General features: G+C 42.0%; 1 protein-coding gene across 1 annotated transcript in view; it reads right to left on the bottom strand.

Moving 5' to 3' along the window:
* Positions 1-21850, bottom strand: part of LOC140482325 (PGAP2-interacting protein-like) — a 136998-nt gene that overhangs the window by 80583 nt on the left and 34565 nt on the right. The window contains exons 3-4 of the mRNA XM_072579614.1: positions 11577-11697; positions 1918-2072 (exon numbers count right to left, since the gene is read on the bottom strand). Coding sequence (XP_072435715.1) covers positions 1918-2072; positions 11577-11697 — 276 coding nt within the window. The remainder of the gene's footprint in view (positions 1-1917; positions 2073-11576; positions 11698-21850) is intronic.

Below are 21850 nucleotides of genomic sequence, written 5' to 3'. Positions count from 1 at the left end.
AGCACTTGGCTTTGATTTCCAATTTCCATGGGAAACTAATAAGAAGCAGTGAAAAATTGTGAATCTAGATCCTATAACTATTCAAGACTGTTGTAAGATCTGGTTTGTGCTCGGCACCTGACCCTGTTGAGGAACATACTATGTATCTGAGTTTCAATCATCCCTGGATCATATAAATATTTAATATTAACTGTTGATCACAGTGTTAACAGACATCAATAAATAATTTATGCACATAAATTAAATTACCAAGCGGAATTTTCCACTGCCTTCAGCAGAGTGGGCAGTGATGGGAAAATGCTGATCATGAAAGAAATCAGTTCATTGCTTTTTGGTGGATAGGGAGAGGCAGTCAATTTGTCACCCTTAGGATTGCACAGCCAAGGGAATGGACTGATTGGTGTACAACACCATGCTATATCAATGTCACAATTGCACTATGCTTAAGCAGCAAACACACTGCATGTCCGACAACCAAAATGGCCATGTCTGAAAGTCAAAGGGGACCAGTCCTTAATTGAATTAAAGGAGACTAAGACCAGTCAGGGGGTGTCTCCACAATCATTGAGGGCGGGTCCAATTCCAGTCGAGGGGGTGGGGTGGGGGGGGTGGTTGACATGGTCAGTCAGATATATTGCCAGATTTCCAGCAACCACAGCATTTATCCTCCAGATGATCAAACAGAATCCCTATATTGTGGAAACAGGCCCTTTGGCCAAACAAATCCACACCAACACTCCGAAGAGTATCTCACCCAAACCCATTCCCCATTACTGTGCATTTATCCCTGACTATTGTGCCTAACCTAGACATACTATGGCCAATTTAGCATGGCCAGTTCATCTAACCTGCACATCTTTGGATCGTGGGAGGAAACAGGAGCACTCAGAGGAAACCCACGCAGAAACAGGGAGAACGTGCAAACTCCACACAGACAGTCACCCGAGGCTGGAATCGAACTCAGGTCCCTAGTGCTGTGAGGCAGCAGTGCTAACACTGAGCCACCGTGCTGCCCTAAATGGTTTAAACACATTTACCTATCCTGTTCACATAACCCTTCAATCACGTTTCCTCTAATCGTCTGTCGGTCCTGTTCTTGAAGAGATTCTGCCCAACCACTAACCCAGGGTGTGAATTTCACAATCTCACAGCTCTTAGTGAAGGAATTTCCATGGTTCACTACATTAGCTCTTATTTCGGTGGTCCTTCACTCTCAATCCATCAACTACTGGGAAAACACTGCATATCCCTTTCAATCCTTGAATCCTCTAGGGTGACGCATGACAATGTTATTGGACGAGTAATCCAAAGCCCCAGACTAATGCCCTGGAGAAATGAATTCAAATCCATCCCATCATGGCAGCTGGTGGAATTGAAATTCAATAATCTATCTGAAATTTATCTCCCTAATGGTGACCAGGAAACGACCCTTGATCATGGTAAAAATAAATCTGATCCACTAATATTTCTTAGGGATGGAAACCTGCCATCCTTATCTAGTTTGGGCCATATATGACTTCAAACCACATAGCAATGTGGCTGCCTCTTAATTGCCCTCTAAAATGATGTGCCAAGCCTATCAGTTCAAGAGCAATTAGGGATGGATAAAATATGCTGGTCTTACATCTCATGAGACAAAAAAAAGTATCATGCCATGACCTTCACTGTTCTAATTTATTTAAGACCCAACATTTCTAGTATATTCCCAATGTTGTCTGATTTTAAAAAAGCCAAATGATGAGCAAAAGATTTTACGTAGCAAATAGTAATTATTAGAAAAATATGCTTGTCACATTTAAAATAATCTTAAGGGCCTATAAGAAAGCAATAATAAATAGTATAGTTTACTCAGCCAGCATTACATTGTAACCTTTTTGAATTTAACTGCAGACTGCATTGCTTAACAGTTTTCCTTACCTGAATATATTCTGTCCAGTGTCACTATGGCACCCAGGGACAGTGTTAAAGTGTTGAATGTGCTGCATGCCCACACTGGGTTCAATGAGGTATACCAGATCCTTAGTACAAGCAGCAGAAAATGACCCAAAATGAAACCCCAGATCCTGCAGAGCCTACAGACATGAAAATCAATAAAATGTTAGTTTCTAGTTATCTTTTGTGACAAGAAACCACATTTGAGTTTACCCACAGAGTCACTCCTGAAGTGCTATTCATTTGTCAAATTAACCATTTCTTACATTTGGGTTTTCAATGATTTCTTTTTTCTACAATTTTAATTTATCAATGTCTTACTTCAACTTAACTCTAGCTTGTCCTTTTTCACTGCTTTTCGCACCATTCAGCTGATTGTGTTTTGATATGGGTGGAAGGATTTCTTCTGCATATTGATAGTATTCCATATTATCTACCAAAGGTTATGCTTAACAAAGGAAATTTATTTCATGAGAAAGAAAAAATAAAGAAATTGAACAAATACTTTGTGTCTGCCTTAACAACGTAAGACACAAGTTATATACCAGAAATGGAAGGTTACCTGAAGGCCAATAAGAGTTAGGAAATAAAGGTTAAATATAAGCAGAAAAAGAAGCATTAGAGAAACACAAAGGACAACAATCTGACAAATCCCCAGAATCTGACAAATCCCCAGAATCTGATGACCTTCACCCTCAGACTATTTTAAAAAGAAAAGCTGTATGTGCAGGCGATAAGTTTCTAAAATTCCTTAGACTCTAGAATAATCTGAGTAGATTGTAAGTTGACAAATATAATGCTGTCGTTCAGGAGAAAAGGGAGAGAGGAAATAGGGAACTACAGGCCAGTTAGTCTTGGATCAATCATAAGGGAAATATAGGAACCTTCTATTAAGGAAGTCTAAACATCACAGTTAGAAAAGCATAAAATGATTAGAACAAGCAAAAGTGGTTTTACAGAATGAAAATCCTCCCTGAGAAATGGGTGAGTTTTTTGCAGAATGTAATTAGCAAACTAAATATAAGGGGATGAGCGGATGCAGTATATTTGGATTTCTAAAAGGCACCACACACATGTTTACCAGACAAGCTTAAGAGCGCATCAGGTTGAGAATTGGGAGACATTTTCTTATAGATGAAAAATTGGTTAACATATAGGAAACAATGAATATGGATAGCTGTTTTCAAGATGGCACACTGCAAAGATCAGTGGTGGGGTATCAGCCATTTATAATCTATTTTAAAATACAAAAGTATAGGCAGGGCATAATTTATCTAAGTTTTCTGATGATACAAAGTTACATGTGAATTCATGCAGAAAGGAGGATATACAAGGTTGCAAACCAAAAATAAATGACAGGTTAAACAGATGAACAACAGGTTGGGAAGATGAGTTTCACGTAAGAAAAGTGTGAAAGTGTGAGATATATGAAAGTGCTTGGTATATCAGAGAATCAATGGATATTGGCCACGTGGTCAAGTGGAGTTGAAGCTCAAAGTCAGCTACAATCATATTGATTGGGAGAGCTGGTTCTGTGGTTTCCTCTTGCTCCTATTTTATACATTCTTAGGTTCTTCCATGATTCTCACTCCAAGCTCACTCCCAAAAATTGGACTCCATTAACCACATAAGTCATCCTTCACAGCAACCTGGCTGGGAATTACTGTGTATTCCTCTCCTGGATGAGGTGGGGAACGTCATGGTAAAGGCAAATAATCATCAGATTGGCACAACGAAGAAACACACCCACTTCCTGCTTCCTCAGATTTAAATTCTGGGAAGTGTAAAGACAGTGTGTTTTTATTTTTCCGTATTTTAATCATGGACTGAAATTGGAAAAGGACTGTTTTAACCTGATTGCTGAAGGAATATAGTTTGCAGACGAGCTGGAGCTCGTATGTAGAGAAACAGAGATTCAGTCTGCAAAAAGCAGCTGCTTGTTTTGTGGACTAGTGACCATGTTTGATGATATTCTGCCTTGCAACAACTAAGTGATTAGCTCTCAGGTAACTGAACAGCTTGGGGCTATGTGCAAGTTAGTGAAAAGCTTGCCAGCTCCAATTGTGGAGTGATGCAGGTGGGGTGGGTTGGAAAGGGAACGTGCAAAGGGGAAATGTAGGTGCGCAGGCAGTGCATAAGGTCTTAAGAACAGAGGAGGTTGCAGACTGAGCCTGTCTGTCATAGAGAGTATGGCATATGGGTGGCACAGTGGTTAGCACTGCTGCCTCACAGCGCCAGAGACCTGGGTTCAATTCCCACCTCAGGCAACTGTCTGTGTGGAGTGCTCTGGTTTCTTCCCACAGTCCAAAGATGTGCAGGTCAGGTGAATTGAAGTGAAGGGGTAAACATAGGGGAATGGGTCCGAATGGGCTGCTCTTCGGAGGGTCAGTGTGGACTTGTTGGGGTGAAGGGCCTGTTTCCACACTGTAAGTAATCTAAAAAAAAGCCTTGATACCTCCACCAGCTCAAGCTCTGCAGGAAAAAAAACTAGGTAAAAACAATAACTGCAGATGCTGGAAACCAAATACTGGATTAGTGGTGCTGGAAGAGCACAGCAGTTCAGGCAGCATCCAAAAGCTTTTGCCCGAAACGTCGATTTTGCTGCTCGTTGGATGCTGCCTGAACTGCTGTGCTCTTCCAGCACCACTAATCCAGGAAAAAAAACTACATGAAGCCTGAAGTTGCTGTAAACTGTGATGTCTAATTAATAGATTAGGGACCTTTTAGGAGTGTGAACTGGTCCCCTGTACCCCATGAATGTGTTTGAAGAAGGAAGACCGAGAAGCTATATTCTGGCCAACAAGAAAAAATCTGTCAGATGCATCTCAGCAACCTGGTGAAAGGAACCACTGAATTGCCTTCCTTGTCCTTCACTCTATCCATAACATACGTGTGTGTGAGTTTTTATTGGTGGAGATAAATGCCAATGGTTCATAATCCATAGCCAGAGTCTGATTACATTAGATTAGATTCCCTACAGCGTGGAAACAGGCCCTTTGGCCCAACAAGTCCACATCGACCCACCGAAGCGCAACCCACCCAGACCTAATCCCTTACATTTACCCCTTCACCTAACACTATGGGCAATTTAGCATGGCCAATTCACCTAACCTGCACATTTTTGGACTGTGGGAGGAAACCGGAGCACCTGGAGGAAATCCATGCAGACACTGGGAGAATGTGCATACTCCACACAGTCACCTGAGGTGGGAATTGAACCCAGGTCTCTGGCGCTGTGAGGGAGCAGTGCTATTTTTTGTTAATTATTGAAACTTGGCCCAACCTTTCTGTTAATGTGTCTTAAAGACAGGAAAATTGGCTAATTCTGCATGTTTCCTAAGAAACTTTAACTTTTGTCATGCCTCCATGAATCACAGAGCTTGATTTCCAGTGGGATATCCTAGTGAGTGAAATAAATTTTGGAAGCTTATTCACGATCAATTTGAAACTGAGGCAACAACAATTTGGGTGTGGTATCAGTACGTAACAGGTAAAGGAAAACAATTAGGTTCCATACTGCAATCAAAAGAAGGCACTGGAAACAGTGAAGAATTTCCTTCAGTTGACTATTCATAAGTGAATTTTCAGAGTGAAATTTCAGAGACCACGTTTGATTAATTTGCTAGATAAACTGGAGGTGGCATTGCCTGGCAGAGCTATGAAGGCAGAGATTATTAAAGTACTAGCGTGGCATTTGGATTTACAGGAAATATAGAGGCTGGCTATACCAGGTAGAGTAAGTGGACAGGAAAAGCACATGAAATTTATGCTTCACTGTCAGAGAGGTTTCTTGGGCTTATAATACTGTGAAGAAACTTATATTGGCTGCATTTGAGTTAGTGCCTAAAGCATAAAGGCAAAGGTCCAGAATTTAAGGCAATAGCCTGTGCAAATTAAAAAAATGTTAAGCAAAGTAATTTTGACAGGGGGATATAAGCATTGAAAGCTGAAACCATGCATGAAGCTCTTTGAGAGATTATTCTCTGAGATAAGTTTAAAAATACATTACCTTCCATAATAAGAATTCATGCTGAAGACCAAAGAGTTACAACTGCAAGACAGGCAACAATAATGGCTGACAGTTATGAGCTAATCCATAAAAATTAAACTATTCTCTTTCAACCATGTCAATGTGAAAAGGATAAGAAAAAAGGGAGAGTGGAACAGTTCCTATGGATTTGACAGTAGCTAATGTAACCTCAGTATTAAAGAAATGAAATAGTGAGAAAACAGGGAATGAAAGACTGGTGAGTCTGACATCAGTAGTAGGGAAAATGCTAGATTTAATAGCAGAGCACTTGGAAAACAGTGACAAGTTTGGACAGAGTAAGCACAGATTTATGAAAGGGAAATTATGCTTCACCAAACCACTGGAATTTTACAAGGATGTAATTCGTAGAGTCAATCAGGGTAGCCAGTGGATATGGTTCATTTGGACCTTCAGAAGGTTTACAATAAAATTCCACACAAGGGATCAGCATGTAAAGTTAAAGTACATGTGATTTGGGGAAATGAACTGACATGGTGGAAAACTGGTTGGCAGAAGGAACAGTAGGAATAAACAGGTCTTTTTGAGTGGCAAGTAGGGTAGGGTAGGGCAAGTAGTAGGGTATGAGGAAAATTAGAACTTTGAACTCAACTATTTCCACTATATATTAATGATTTATATGAGGGAACTAGAGGTAATATTTTCGATTTTTCAGGAAACACAATGCTGGGTCAGATGTGAGCTGTGAGGAGGATGCAGACGAGTTTCACTGTGATTTGATCCAGAGTGAGTGGGCAAATGCATTGCAGATGAGGTATCATGTGGATAGATGTGAGGTTATCCAATTTGGGAGAAAAAAAAACAGTAGGGTGGATTTTTATCTGAATGGCTATGAATTGAGGGACGAGAATATGCAGTGAGACCTGGGTTGATGAAAGTAAGCATGCAGATGCAGCAGGCAGTAAAACAGGTAGTAAAGGTGGCAAATGGTCTTTGGACTTCAAAGCAAGAGGATCCAAGCACAGAAGCAGGGATGTCTTTCTGCAACTGTAAAGGATCTTGATAAGACCACACCTGGAATATTATATGCAGTTTGGTTTCCTTCTCTGGGGGAAGATGCTCTGGCTGCAGCCAGAGTACAACAAAAAGGTCTACCAGGCAGATCCCTGGAATGGCAGGACTGACTTGTGGAAAGAGAGACAGTATTTTTTACGACTACATTCATTGGAGTTAAGAAGAATATTGTGGAATATCATAGAAATTTATAAAATTCGAATAGAACTAAAAAGGGTAAAGTCACTATAGTCTTACCAAACCATAGGTCTGCTCTCTTACTAGCTGTCTCCCAGCCTATACAGCCTCTCTTTAGAACTCAACCCTCCATTCCTGGTAAATTCTGGTAAATCTCTTTGGAACACTCTCCAGCTTAATAATATCCTTCCTAAAACATGATGACCAGAAGTGGACACAGTATTCCAGACGAGGCCTCACCAATGTCTTGTACATTCACATGACTTCCCAAATGCATTTTGCGAAAGCAAATCTTAGCAGGACTTATACATTTAATAGTAAGGTCCTCAGGAGTGTTGCTAAAGAAAGAGACCTTGGAGTGCAGGTTCATAGCTCCTTGAAAGTGGAGTTGCAGGTAGATATGATAGTGAAGAAGGCATTTGGTATGCTTTCCTTTATTGGTCAGAGTTGGGAGGTCATGTTGCCGCTATACAGGACACTGGTTAGGAAACTTGGAATATTGCGTGCAATTCTGGTCTCCTTCCTATCAGAAAGATGTTGTGAAACTTGAAAGGGTTCTGAAAAGATCTACAAGGATGTTGCCACTTTTGAAGGATTTGAGCTATAAGGAGAGGTTGAATAGGCTAGGGCTGTTTTCCCTGGAGCATCGGAGGCTGAGGGGTGACCTTATAGATGTTTATAAAATCATGAGGGGCATGGATAGGATAGACAAAGTCTTTTTCCTGGGGTGGGGGAGTCCAGAACTAGAGGGCATTGGTTTAGGGTGAGAGGGGAAAGATATAAAAGAGACCTAAGGGGCAACTTTTTCACACAGAGAGTGGTACGTGTATGGAATGAGCTGCCAGAGGAAGTGGTGGTGGCTAGTACAATTGCAACATTTAAAAGGCATCTGGATAGGTATGTGAATAGGAATGGTTTGGAGGGATATGGGCCAGGTGCTGGCAGGTGGGACTAGATTGAGTTGGGATATCTGATCAGCATGGACGGGTTGGACCGAAGGGCCTGTTTCCATGCTGTACATCTCTATGACTCTAAACTCCGATACTCAAAGGATGGAGCAATGAAACAAGCATACCAATTGCCTTTTTAAACACCCTGTCTATATGTGATGCAAACTTCAAAGAATTATGTGCTTGAACCCCAGGTCCCTCTGTTCCGTAACACTACCCAAGACCCTACCATTAACTGTATAAGCCATACCCTCACTTTTTGTACCAAAATGCAATGTATCGCATTTGTCCTCGCATTTTATACCTCCATCTTCCATTTTTCAGCTCATTGATCCATTTAGTCATAGAGATGTACAGCTTGGAAACAGACCCTTCGGTCCAACCCATCCATGCTGACCAGATATCCCAACCCAATATAGTCCCACCTGCCAGCACCAGGCCCATATCCCTTCAAACCAACCCAACCGCCCCATGGCTGAACACTTTAACTCCCCCTCCCACTCCGCCAAGGACATGCAGGTCCTTGGCCTCCCCCATCGCCAGACCATGGCAACACGATGCCTGGAGGAAGAGCGACTCATCTTCCGCCTAGGAACCCTCCAGCCACAGGGGATGAATGCAGATTTCTCCAGCTTCCTCATTTCCCCTGCCCCCACCTTTTCTCAGTCCCAGCCCTCAGACTCAGCACCGCCTTCTTGACCTGCAATCTTTTTCCCAACCTCTCCGTCCCCACCCCTTCTCCGGCCTATCACCCTCACCTTAACCTCCTTCCACCTATCGCATTCCCAATGCCCCTCCCCCAAGTCCCTCCTCCCTACCTTTTATCTTAGCCTGCTTGGCACACCCTCCTCATTCCTGAAGAAGGGCTTATGCCCGAAACGTCGATTCTCCTTCTCCTCGGATACTGCCTGACCTGCTGCGCTTTTCCAGCAACACATTTTTAAGCTCTGATCTCCAGCATCTGCAGTCCTCACTTTCTCCATATCCCTTCAAAGCCTTCCTATTCATATACCCATCCAAATGCCTCTTAAAAGTTGCAATTGTACCAGCCTCCACCACATCCTCTGGCAGCTCATTGCATACATGTACCACTCTCTGCGTGAAAAAGTTGCCCCTTAGGTCTCTCCTATATCTTTCCCTTCTCACCCTAAACCTATGCCCTCTAGTTCTGGACTCCCTGACCCCAGGGAAAAGACTTTGCCTATTTATCCTATCCATGCCCCCCATAATTTTGTAAACCTCTATAAGGTCACCCCTCAGCCTCCAACGCTCCAGGGAAATCAGCCCCAGCCTGTTCAGCCTGTCCCTATAACTCAGATCCTCCAACCCTGGCCTCCAAGATTAGTTGTGAATTTCACTGTTTGTTAACTTTCCCAGATGCACTCCGATGTCTAGCAATATACGAATTCAAACAGCAAAGGCGGTAACTGCAGGTTCTCTCTCTCTCTCTCTCTGTCTCTCTCTCTCTCTCTCTCTCCTGCACTGACCTCACCATGTGCTTCCTTTGTCTGCTCTTCTCCCTTTTAAAACTGCTGTTGTTTGACTTTTTTTTCCAAAGTTCCAAAACAATGCAACAGCATATAAAACAGTAATTGCTACTCATGGAATTCGAGCAAATCACCTCCAACACCTAAAATACCTCAAAAAAAAGGAGCAGCTCTTACAGCCAGAAATTTTTCCAGTCCTCCATCTTGGATCATTTGATCATGATCCTTTTGTAATCTTAGAAAACCTTCTTCACTGTCTACTATTCCACCAATTTTGGTGTCGTCTATATTTTCATCCAAATCATTTACATAACTGACAAACAAAAGAGGACCCAGAACCGATCCCTGTGGAGCACTGCTGGTGACAGGCCTCCAGTCTGAAAAGCAACCTTTTACCACTATTACTCTGTCTCCTGCCATTAAGCCAATTATGCATCCAATTGGCAAGCTCATGTGACCTAAGGGATTAGATGGTATCAAGAGAAAGCAGGAGTTGGGTACTGAGTTGGATGATTAGCCATGATCATATAGAATGGTGAAACTGGCTCAAAATGTTGAATAGACTATTCCTGCTTCTATTTTCTATGTTTCTCTGAAAGGAAGACTAGTAGCCAAAGTAAAGAATGGATAGCTGCCCCCTAGGTTTCCTCCTCAGATCAGAGGGTGGAGGTCAAAATTAGAAGCCAAGTGGTCTCCATTGTAATAAGACTGGGCACATTTTTCAGCTGGCTGAATGTTGCCAGGGAATCCAATGTGACTTTTTCGAGCTTGTAAAAGTGAATCCAAAAAAGAAACTCAAAAAGGAAAATAATATCACCGACCAGATTGTAGCTTTAACAACAACTAAGAGACTGATGGTAGACACAGCTGTGAACACATAAGTACAAAGGGACAATGAGAGATACAAATGATTTTTAACTCAAGGAGGAAATAATCCCTTTTCCTTCAAAGGAAGCAATGTTGTAAAGTGTGGCATTGCAAAAGCACAGCAGGCCAGGCAGCATCCATTTTGGGCATAAGCCCTTCATTGTTGACTCTCCTACTCCTCAGATGCTGCCCGACCTCTTGTGCTTTTCCAGCGCCACACTTTGACTCTGACTCTCACCCATCTGCAGTCCTCACTTTCTCCTTCAAAAGAAAGCATCCAAACTCAATTGTTCTAATGGATATAGGGTCTACTCAAAATACTGATGTAAAACAATTTAGTTCTCCCTCCAGAGAGTTCAATGAAACTGTAAGTGTTAGTAAATAGGACAGGTGGAGTGATTTTCTGGTTCCTGTACAAAGTCCAATTGATTGTGATTTGTGTAGTCAGGGTAGTTAAGAAATTGTCTGTGGGTGGAGTTGATTTACTCCTGCTTTTACTGCCCATCCCTAAATTGCTCTGGAGAATGTGGTGGTGAGATGCTTTCTCAAACTACTGCAATCCTGGTGGTACAGGTACATCCAACTGTGCTGGGAGAAACGGAATTCCAGGATTTTGACAGATCCACAGAGAAGAAATGTTAGAGGGTGGAGGCTGTCTTGCTCTTAAAGACACCCATTCTTCAATTAGATGAAAGGAAAAATACTGGTCCTAAATTGAGAAACTGAATTAAGTTTATATTTTTTGAATAGAATTCCATTATGTAAGTGTTGGCTTGTAGGACAACTTGCTAGTGTCCCTTGGGATACCCTCACAGATTACAAAACAGGCATATCTGAATGTTTGCAAAAATCTCTGCTTTAATAAGTGAATGAGTCAGATGATCACATGGAACTTTGGAAACATCATGTGTTGTTTATTGATCAAGCATGGTAATAAACCAATATAGTTTTTACTCCAGATGTCACACAAGGAATCGAAAGACAATTAAATGCACCTGAGTTTCACTGCTTTACTTTTGTTTTAAGTTCAACAATTTGTCTGCACCAAAAGGCACAAAAGACACAAAAGATAGTATAATGGACTAAAAAGAAAACAAATACCTTTGCTGACTGTTTCCTGACCACCAAGTTATGGCTTGAACAAGTAGGGCAGAAGAGACACCAAAAGCCAGCAAAAGCAGCCGGCTGACAGGGGCAGAGGCCTGATATGAAGCAATGCTCCCTGCAACATAAGTAACATTTTACAACATATAACTTTTTCCTGCAATAGCATACAAGAAAAATACACCTTTTTTTTATTTTTACAAAATCAGTGAACTAATCTTTATATCTATTAGGCAGATACATTTGGAAGTAATGAAGTATCTTATTCATCACACAAATAGTTTATTGCCATCAAAAAGCAAAATGACTGCAGATGCTGGAAATCTGAAATGAAACAGGAAATCGCAAGGTTTGTAGCTCAGGTTGAAGTTTAGGGTGTAGGTTTGCTCGCTGAGCTATAGGTTTGATATCCAGACATTTCAAGACCTGGCTAGGTTACACCATCAGTGGCGATCTCCAAGTGAAGCAAAGCTGTTGTTTCCTGCTTTCTATTTATATCTTTCTACTGGATGGGGTTCCTGGGGTTTGTGGTGATGTCATTTCCTGTTCGTTTTCTGAGGGGTTGATAGATGGCATCTAGATCTATGTGTTTGTTTATGGCGTTGTGGTTGGAGTGCCAGGCATGTCTTTGCTTAGCCTGTCCCAGGATAGATGTGTTGTCACCAGCTAGCCACAAAAAGACACAATCCCCTCTCCCTCATTGCCCTACACACGGATGAAAAAAACCCACCATTTCGACTGGAACAACACAACTATCCTGGAACAAGCTAAGCAAAGACATGCCAGAGAATTCCTAGAGGCTTGGCACTCCAACCACAACGCCATAAACAAACACATAGATCTAGATGCCATCTATCAACCCCTCAGAAAACAAACAGGAAATGACATCACCACAACCCCCAGGAACCCCATCCAGGAGAAAGATATAAATAGAAAGCAGGAGACAACAGCTTCGCTTCACTTGGAGGTCGCCACTGATGATGTTACCTAGCCAGGTAATGAAACAGCTGGATACCAAACCTACAGCTCAGCGAGCAAACCTACACCCTAAACAGGAAATAATAAACAAGTCAGGCAGAACCTATGGGGAGAGAAACAGAGTTAATGTGTAGAGATACATTTTCTATTTTTATTAAATTTCAACAGGACTCCGGAATAGTGTGAGTTATCTTTTTTTTTAAGATGCATTTACATTTTTTGCAGTGTACACATTTGATGTTGTGGTTCTGTTCGCCGAGTTGGGAATATGTGTTGCAGACATTTCGTCCCCTGTCTAGGTGACATCCTCAGTGCTTGGGAGCCTCCTGTGAAACGCTTCTGTGATCTTTCCTCCGGCATTTGTAGTGGTTTGAATCTGCCGCTTCCAGTTGTCAGTTCCAGCTGTCCGTTGCAGTGGTCGGTATATTGGTTCCAGGTCGATGTGCTTATTGATTGAATCTGTGGATGAATGCCATGCCTCTAGGAATTCCCTGGCTGTTCTCTGTTTGGCTTGTCCTATAATAATAGTGTTGTCCCAGTCGAATTCATGTTGCTTGTCATCTGCGTGTGGGGCTACTAAGGATAGCTGGTCGTGTCGTTTCGTGGCTAGTTGGTGTTCATGGATGTGGATCGTGAGCTGTCTTCCTGTTTGTCCTATGTAGTGTTTTGTGCAGTCCTTGCATGGGATTTTGTACACTACATTGGTTTTGCTCATGTTGGGTATCGGGTCCTTCGTTCTGGTGAGTTGTTGACTGAGCGTAGCTGTTGGTTTGTGTGCTGTTCTGAGTCCTAGTGGTTGCAGTAGTCTGGCTGTCAGTTAGGAAATGCTCTTGATGTATGCGAACGTGGCTAGTCCTTTGGGTTGTGGCATGTCCTTGTTCCGTTGTCTTTCCTTTAGGCATCTGTTGATGAAATTGCGCGGGTATCCGTTTTTGCGAATACATTGTATAGTGTTCTTCTTCCTCTTTTTGCAGTTCTGGTGTACTGCAGTGGGTTGTGGCTCTTTTGAATAGTGTCTTGATGCAACTTCTTTTGTGTGTGTTGGGGTGGTTGCTTTCGTAGTTTAGGACTTGGTCTGTGTGAGTGGCTTTCCTGTAAACCTTTGTGGTGAATTCTCCGTTCGGTGTTCTCTGTACCATCGCGTCTAGGAATGGGAGTTGGTTGTCCTTTTCTTCCTCTCTAATGAATTGGATTCCTGTGAGTGTGGCGTTGATGATCTGGTGTGTGTTCTCTATTTCTGTGTTTTTAATGATTACAAAGGTGTCATCCACATATCTGACCCAGAGTTTGGGTTGAATTTGCAGTAAGACCGTTTGTTCCAATCTTTGCATTATCACTTCTGCTATGAGTCCAGAGATGGGTGAGCCCATGGGTGTGCCGGTGATTTGCTCATATATTTGGTTGTTGAATGTGAAGTGTGTTGTGAGGCACAGGTCCAGTAGTTTGAGTATGTAGTCTTTGTTGATAGGTTCAACATCCTGTTGTCTGTTCTGTATGTCCAGCAGGTTGGCTATTGTTTCTCTGGCTAGGGTTTTGTCGATATAGGTGAACAGTGCCGCTACATCGAATGAGACCATGGTTTCTTCATTGTCTATGTGTATATTTCTGATGATGTCCAAGAATTCCTGTGTTGATTGTATAGAGTGTCTGGATCCGCTGATCAGGTGTTTCAGTTTCTGCTGTAGTTCTTTGGCCAGTTTGTGTGTGGGATGTCTGGTTTGTGCACTTTAGGTAGTCCATAGAATCTGGGGGTGTTGTTGCTTTCAGGTTTCATTCTTCGTAGGTCAAACCTGGTTATCTGTCTGGTTTTTTTTGTAGGTTCCTCTGTGTTGTTTATCCAATTGGTGAGCTGTGGGGTGGGGTCAAACTCCCTCTCTTGGTAGGTGTTGGTATCTGCAAGTAGCTGTTGCGCTTTTTGGATGTACTCTGCTTTGTCCAGGATGACCATCATTCTGCCTTTGTCTGCTGGTAGTATGATTATGTTCTTATCATTTCTTAGTGATTTTAGTGCTTCCCTCTCCTTGGCATTGAGGTTATGTGTTTGTCTTTTCCTTGTTATCAGAGGTATGATACTTTGTCTCACTGTTTGCTGTGTCTCTTCTGTCAGTCCATTGTTCCTGAATGTGCATTCTCGTGCTGCTAGGAAGTCTGCTGTCTTGGCATCCCTGTGGTTGTAGTTGAGTCCCTTGGCCAGTACTGTTCTTTCCGTGTCTGTGGGAGAGGTTTCTAACCCAGGTGTGTGTTGTGGTGTACTCTCTGTTGTGTGTTAGTTTGGTGATTTTGTCTTTGAGTGCCATTTTTTTGCGGTGTGTGGTCCTGTTCTGTCCTATCATGACGGCCTGTTCTATGGTTTGGGTCCATTCCTGATTGGTGCTTTTTTAAATTAACGATTTTTGGCGTGCAATTTCTTGTCTGTATTTGTGAAGTCTGTTGTGAGCGTCTGTAATCATTACCTGGATCTGACAACCGGAAGCGGCAGATTTAAACCACTACAAATGCTGGAGGAAAGATCACAGAAGCACTTCACAGGAGGCTCCCAAGCACTGAGGATGTCACCTAGACAGGGGACGAAACGTTTGCAACACAAATTCCCAGCTCGGCGAACAGAACCACAACAACGAGCACCCGAGCTACAAATCTTCTCACAAACTTGGTACACATTTGAATCAAATAATCTTGCTCATTGTGAAAACAGATTTATTTTAATATATTCTTTACACAGAGATCTGAACTGCATCCCTAGACTATCAGCCCAGGAAGCAAGTAGCATGAATTCCAGCTTGACAACATATTTCTTCTATACCGAGTTGAGTCAGCTCCTCTGTTTTGCGTGTGTGTTGTATCAGACTATTTGCCAAGTGAATGAGGCATGTTCCCTCTCTTTTGTAGGTGAAAACCCAAAGATCAGGTACAGGGTGGCTTTGTGTTGCTGTACATAATTTCAGGCCTGATCAGTGTTCACTCTTACATGTCAGTGGTCATCTGAGCCATTTTTCACCTTTACCTAGAGATTAAAAATGGATGGTAACTGCGGGAATAACATGTGCGAATCTAAAGATGGAAAAATGTACACACAGTTGTCACCATGCCAACAGTTCTACATGCAGGGCCATAGGTAGGGTGGCTGTATCTAAATGCGCACAGACCTTCCACTTAACACAAACTCAGTATGAGTCACTATGTGCTTGGGTTCTAATTGTCCTGGATTTTGTGAAAGATGGGTGTGACCTCATTATCACAAAACTTTTATTAAAGTGAGTTGAAAAGTGTGGCGCTGGAAAAGCACAGCAGGTCAGACAACATCTGAGGAGCAGGAAAATCAATGTTTCAGGCATAAGCCCTTCATCAGGAATTATTAAAGCGAGCCAAACTATTCCGATTCAACATCATGAACATTTTGTTTTTAATAGAAAAACCTTTGATCACAAGTTCATCAGACAATAGTCTACGCACAACATCCTTTAGAGCCTGTGAGAAAAAGGAGATGGTGAATCTTGCCAGATGGTTCCCTGAGCAGACTGCCAAAGTCACTTTTCAGATTGTCTCATCACCAGAACTTTCCAAAAAGCACCAAAGGTAGCTCAGCTGATAAAAAGCCCTTCCCAGGAGGATCATTCCTACATGCCCACTGTCTTACTGTTTCCAGAATGCACCATTGCCAATAAAATTAGGAAAAAAAAGCCTTACTGATTTTCTTTCAAGATTCACCTGAAGCAGCTCTGTAACACAAAACTCTGTCCTCCATGAGCCAATCCCAGAGTCATTCACCAAGATAAAGATCAACTGCTGCTTCAGGATCATAAAACATAGTATAAGAAGCTCTCTGGTCTGTCAAAATTTGATGACCTTCCAGTAAAGAGAGTTCTGTGGACAAGCACATACTCATTAAACTTATGAAAGATGGAAGCAACGGAGTTAAGCATAAACACCAACAATGGATCGAATGGACCAAATGGCCTATTTTTGTGCTTTATATGCATTGTCATCTTCTCTAGGATCTAATATTGCAAAATATCTTTAAAATTAAAGCTCATGGAAATGAGGGTAGTGTTTTGAGATGGATAGAAAATTGATTGGCAGAAAAGAAACAAAAATTAAGAATAAAAGGATCTTTTTCTGAATGGTCGATAGTGACTGGTTGGGTATTGCAGGGATCGGTACTACGACCCCCAGCTATTGATAATTTATGTCAAAGAAGTGAACTGGGGGGGAAATCAAAGATGGCGGCGACCCAGCAAGTCTGAGTCTACAGTGCTCCTCCCAAGACTTGGGCAAAGTGGGTCACCCACCCCCACCACACTCACCAAATCATTTAAAATAACTGTTTAATTTAATTAGTTGCTCAGTGTTGAATTTAAACAATTTAATCTTCAGCAAAAATGACTAAGGGGAAGGGAGCCCGCAGCTCTCAGCAAGTAGGAACCCCTCCCCCACCCTCTCCAGCTGCAGGAGAGGCGTCCGGAGCCGCCCTGGGGGACTTACCTACGGTGGCAAGCCTCATGGAAATGATCTCTAAACTCTATGCGAAGATCGACGCTTTCATTGAAGAATCACTCTCGGCCACGCTGCAAAAGCACGACTGAGACATTAAAGAAATCGAGCGCCGAGTCGGAGGGGCAGAGCTAAAGGCCGCAACCTCCGAAACTACAGTGCAATCGGCTGTGGATCAGGTCCGGACTCTCGAAGAGCGAGGTTGTCGAAAAAATATTCATTTGCTAGGCCTTCCCGAACGGGAAGAGGAAGGCCAGCTTACAGCATTTCTCAAGCAGTGGCTGCCACAGCTTTTAAATCTGGAAGCTGGATCAGGCCAGGTAAGGGTGGAATGGGCCTACCGGGTTGCAATGCGCGGACCCGGCTCGAACCAGCACCCACGCCCGGTCCTGTTCTGGCTGCAGAGCTATAGGGAGAGGCAGATACTCCTAGAAGCCTCTAGAAATCTTGGAAAAGATTCCCAAGCCATGATCTATAAAGGATCCAAGATCATGTTATTCCAGGACTTTTCCCCAGCTCTGGTCTGAAAGAGGAAGGCATTCGACGAGGCGAAGAAGTGTTTAAGGGACTTAATATTCAGTACTCCTTACGCTACCCAGCGACGCTACGCTTTAACCATGAAGGATCCGTGTATAACTTCGGATCACCAGAAAAGGCTAAGGAATTTTTGGACTCTCTTAGATAAATTGTAAGAGACAATGGATGTTGGTTTGCCTTTCCCCCACTCCGGTTTATATACACCCCCCTTTTTCTTACCTTACTGTTTAATATTATCTTGGGGGGTGGGGAAGAGGGATTTATTTATTTATTTGTTCTCTATTTAACTATGTATGTATGTGTGTATGATATGTGTGTGTATATATATAAGCCAGGGGATTTAGTTAATGTTGGTGGGGGGAGGTGGTTGCCTTATTCTATTTTACCTCTGTCTCTAGGAGCGGAGTTGTTTTTCCCTTGCTATTTTGTATTATTATTATTTGCTGAGGTTGTAATTTTATAGTTATATATGTTTATACATGGTATTAACATTACCAAATATATCCAGGTGTGGGTGGGGTGGGGGTAGGGTGCTCACTGTTAACTCTAGCTTTGTATTATATCTGAATTCTCCTCATTTTATTGAGGAGCGCCTGGGTCAAGGGTAGGGCATTGGTTGGGAGAGGATTCGATGGACCTTTGGAAAGGAAGTGACACCCCCTGGGAACAAGGGGGAAAATCTCCATTTAAATACGTTTTATACGTTTTTTTTATTATTTAGAAATAGTTTTTTGTTATACTGTTGTGAGTGTATTAGAGACCCTTTATTTTTGTGAATTTTATATTCTCTATGCTCAGGATGCTTTGGATAGGGTTTCCTCTCCCGAGGGGTCTCGGATTTGCCCGGATGATTATGGTTGATCAGTCGGTTAAGTGGTGCACCTGGAATGTCAAGGGGAGTAATTCGCCAGTCAAAAGGAAGAAAATATTATCAAATCTTAAGAAAGAAAGAGTTGATATAGCTCTCCTACAGGAGACACACCTGTCGGATAAAGAACACTTGAAATTACGACAGGGTGGATTTGATAAGGCCTTTTTTTTCTTCTTTTAGCTCAAAAAGTAGGGGAGTTGTTATTCTTATTTGGAAGAATTTCCCTTTCAAAATCCTAAATCAGATAAAAGACGAATCTGGACAATATATTCTGATTAAAGCCCTTATAAATGGAGAAGAATATGGGATTTTAAATTTGTACTGCCCCCCGGCACACCCCTTTAAATTTATAACGGAAGCCTTCTCAAAAGTGATGGCTCTTGGTGCCTGTCATACAATTATAGGGGGAGACTTTAACAATATTATGGATCCAGAAATAGATAGGATTCCCAAGAGTACTGCAGGAGTATCTCCCAGATCTAGACAATTGGTGGATCTGAACAAAGAATTAGGATTAGTAGATGTATGGAGATGTCTTCATCCACAGGGTAGAGATTTTTATTTTTACTCCAATCCACATAAATGTCATACCAGAATTGATATGTTTTTTGCCCCCTCGATTTTTTAAAATTCCATATCATCCTGTAAAATAGGTCATTTCCGACCATGCTGCTGTATATATGGAAACCAAGGCTAGGAATAATGGGACATCCCCTCACCATTGGCGTATGGACCCCTTCCTAATGAAACTTTTTTAGAAATTAATTTAGGTACAGCTAGCAACCCATCAATAATGTGGGAGACCATCAAAGCTTACGCGCGAGGTTTGATCATCTCCTACTCAGTGACCCAGAAAAAATTAAAGGGAGAACAACAGCGTCTGCTCGAAGCTCACTCAAAAGCAACTGAAACTGCATACGCTGATAGAACTTCTATTATTAAATTGCAAAGGATTACGGCCCTTAGGACAGCTCTAAACACTACGCTTACCCAAACGGCTAAGCGGGAAATATTATTTGCGAAACAAAGGTTATATGAATTTGGCGACAAACCGGGTAGATACTTAACATTTCTTGCAAAGAAAAAAAAGGCCCCTCAAACTATCACGTCTATCAAGGAAAGTACGGGTATTTTGACTCATGATCATAAAAAGATTGATGCAATCTTTAGAAAATTTTATTCTGATTTATATAAATCGCAGGATTGTGAAGACAGGACTAGGAGGATGCAATCATTCTTTAAAAATTTGACCTTCCCGGGCCTAACTCCGGAACAGGTATCGGTCTTAAATGCTCCCCTAACAGTCCAAGAAATACTTGACACAATAAGGCAACTTAAGAGCAGTAAGGCACCTGGCCCAGATGGTTTTCAAGCTGAATTCTATAAAGAATTTACAGGAATATTGGCTGGTCCACTTATGGACATGTATAACTATGCATATAGTCAGGGCTGTCTCCGCCTTCACTGAAAGAGGCAAATATCTCTCTTATCCTTAAAAAAAGGAAAGGACCCAGAAGATTGTACGTCATACAGACCAATATCCTTGCTAAATGTAGATTTTAAAATCCTTTCTAAAACGTTAGCATTGAGACTAGAAAGGGTACTGCCATATATCATAAAGGAGGATCAGATGGGGTTTATTAAGGGCCGTAGAACATCCAATAATATTAGATGGGTTTTGAATATGATTCAAGCCTGCATCAGGGAAAGATACCAGGAGTAGTAGTTTCATTAGACGCGGAAAAGGCATTTGATAGGGTTGAATGGTCATATTTGTTTTACACATTGGAAAGGTGTTTACCAAATGGGTCTCAACATTGTATAGTGATCCCAAAGCAGTTGTGGTTTCCAATGGATTAGGTTCGGATAGCTTCAGTGTGGGTAGGGGCTGCCGTTAGGGATGTCCTCTCTCGCCATTGTTATTTACGCTAATAATTGAGCCACTAGCAGAAGCTATATGGGCTGATCCTACTATAACGGCCCCGCGGATTGGTACAGGTAAACATAAAATTACCCTGTATGCAGATGATGTTCTTCTATTCCTCAGTAATCCTCTGATGTCCATACCTCGCTTAATCCAAGTTGTTAATACATTTAGCGCATTCTCAGGCGATAAAATTAATTTCTCAAAATCGGAGGCTATGCCAATGGGTGGCCTTGCTATGATACCCCACTTAGTGGATGGATCCCATTTTCCCTTTCGTTGGTCCCTGGAGGGTTTCTTATATTTAGGCATTTTTATTACCGCAGTATTTGGTCAGTTATACAAGGCTAACTTTGAGCATTTACTGGAAAGGATAAGGCAGGACCTCCAGTGATGGGGAGACCTTCCAAGTTCCTGGCTGGGTAGAATAGCACTAATTAAAATGAATGTCCTGCCCCGTCTCCTATACCCTATGAGAATGCTTCCGGTGATTGCGCCAAGGCTGGCACTACGCAAATTATATGGCTGGCTGGGTTCCTTTATCTGGAATCATAGACGGCCCCTCATTAAGCTGAAGAAGCTACAGCTTCCACAGGCAAGGGGAGGATTGGACTTCCCAGATTTTAGGAAATATCAGTTAAGTTCCTTATTAGGTTACATAGCTGATTGGGTCTTGTTTGATCCACAATCAATCTGGCTGGACATCGAGGCTTCTCAAGTAAAATGCCCACTTATTAACCTTTTATTTTCAGACAAGAGGAAAATCATTACCGATTACTGTAAAAACCCTATCGTACTAAATACAATTAAAGCTTGGAATATAATGCAGCAAAATGAGGGCAACTCACATAAAACATCCCCCTATGCACCGATAGTGGGAGCATGGGAATTCCAACCAGGGTTTACAGACACCACTTTTAAACTCTGGAGATCCAGGGGTATCTCATGTCTAGGGGACCTATTTAAAGATGGGATCTTGATGTCTTTTGAACAGCTGCGTCAGAAATTTGGATTACCTAATGGAGACCTCTATCAATACTTCCAAATTCGAGACTATATACAGAAGACGACTACGTTATTAGATAGTCTTTATAAATCAGATAGAGAATGTAGAGTACTACGACCAATGGGGGTATCCTCCATCAGTACCATTTATCATTTACTACATGATAAAGTATTGGGAGATATGGATAATCTGCTTAAAACGTGGGATCAGGAATTGGGACTAGAAATCTCTATAGAAATGTGGAATGACACTTGGGAAAATGCCAGAAGAATCACCATCTGTAACAGAACTCAGGCTATCCAGCTGAAGATACTTCATAGGGCCCATATAGCACCGGATCGATTGGCAAAATTTAAGGCAGGGGCATCTCCAATGTGTCCCAAATGTAAAATAGAGGTGGGCATTCTGGTACATTGCCTATGGACCTGTCATAAGATCCGTAGATACTGGACTAAAGTAGCAAG

Source organism: Chiloscyllium punctatum, chromosome 1 (assembly GCF_047496795.1).
Source record: "Chiloscyllium punctatum isolate Juve2018m chromosome 1, sChiPun1.3, whole genome shotgun sequence".
Taxonomy (NCBI): Eukaryota; Metazoa; Chordata; class Chondrichthyes; order Orectolobiformes; family Hemiscylliidae; genus Chiloscyllium; species Chiloscyllium punctatum.
Note: the sequence above shows the minus strand (reverse complement) of the source record. Positions and strands in the feature narration are given on the sequence as shown.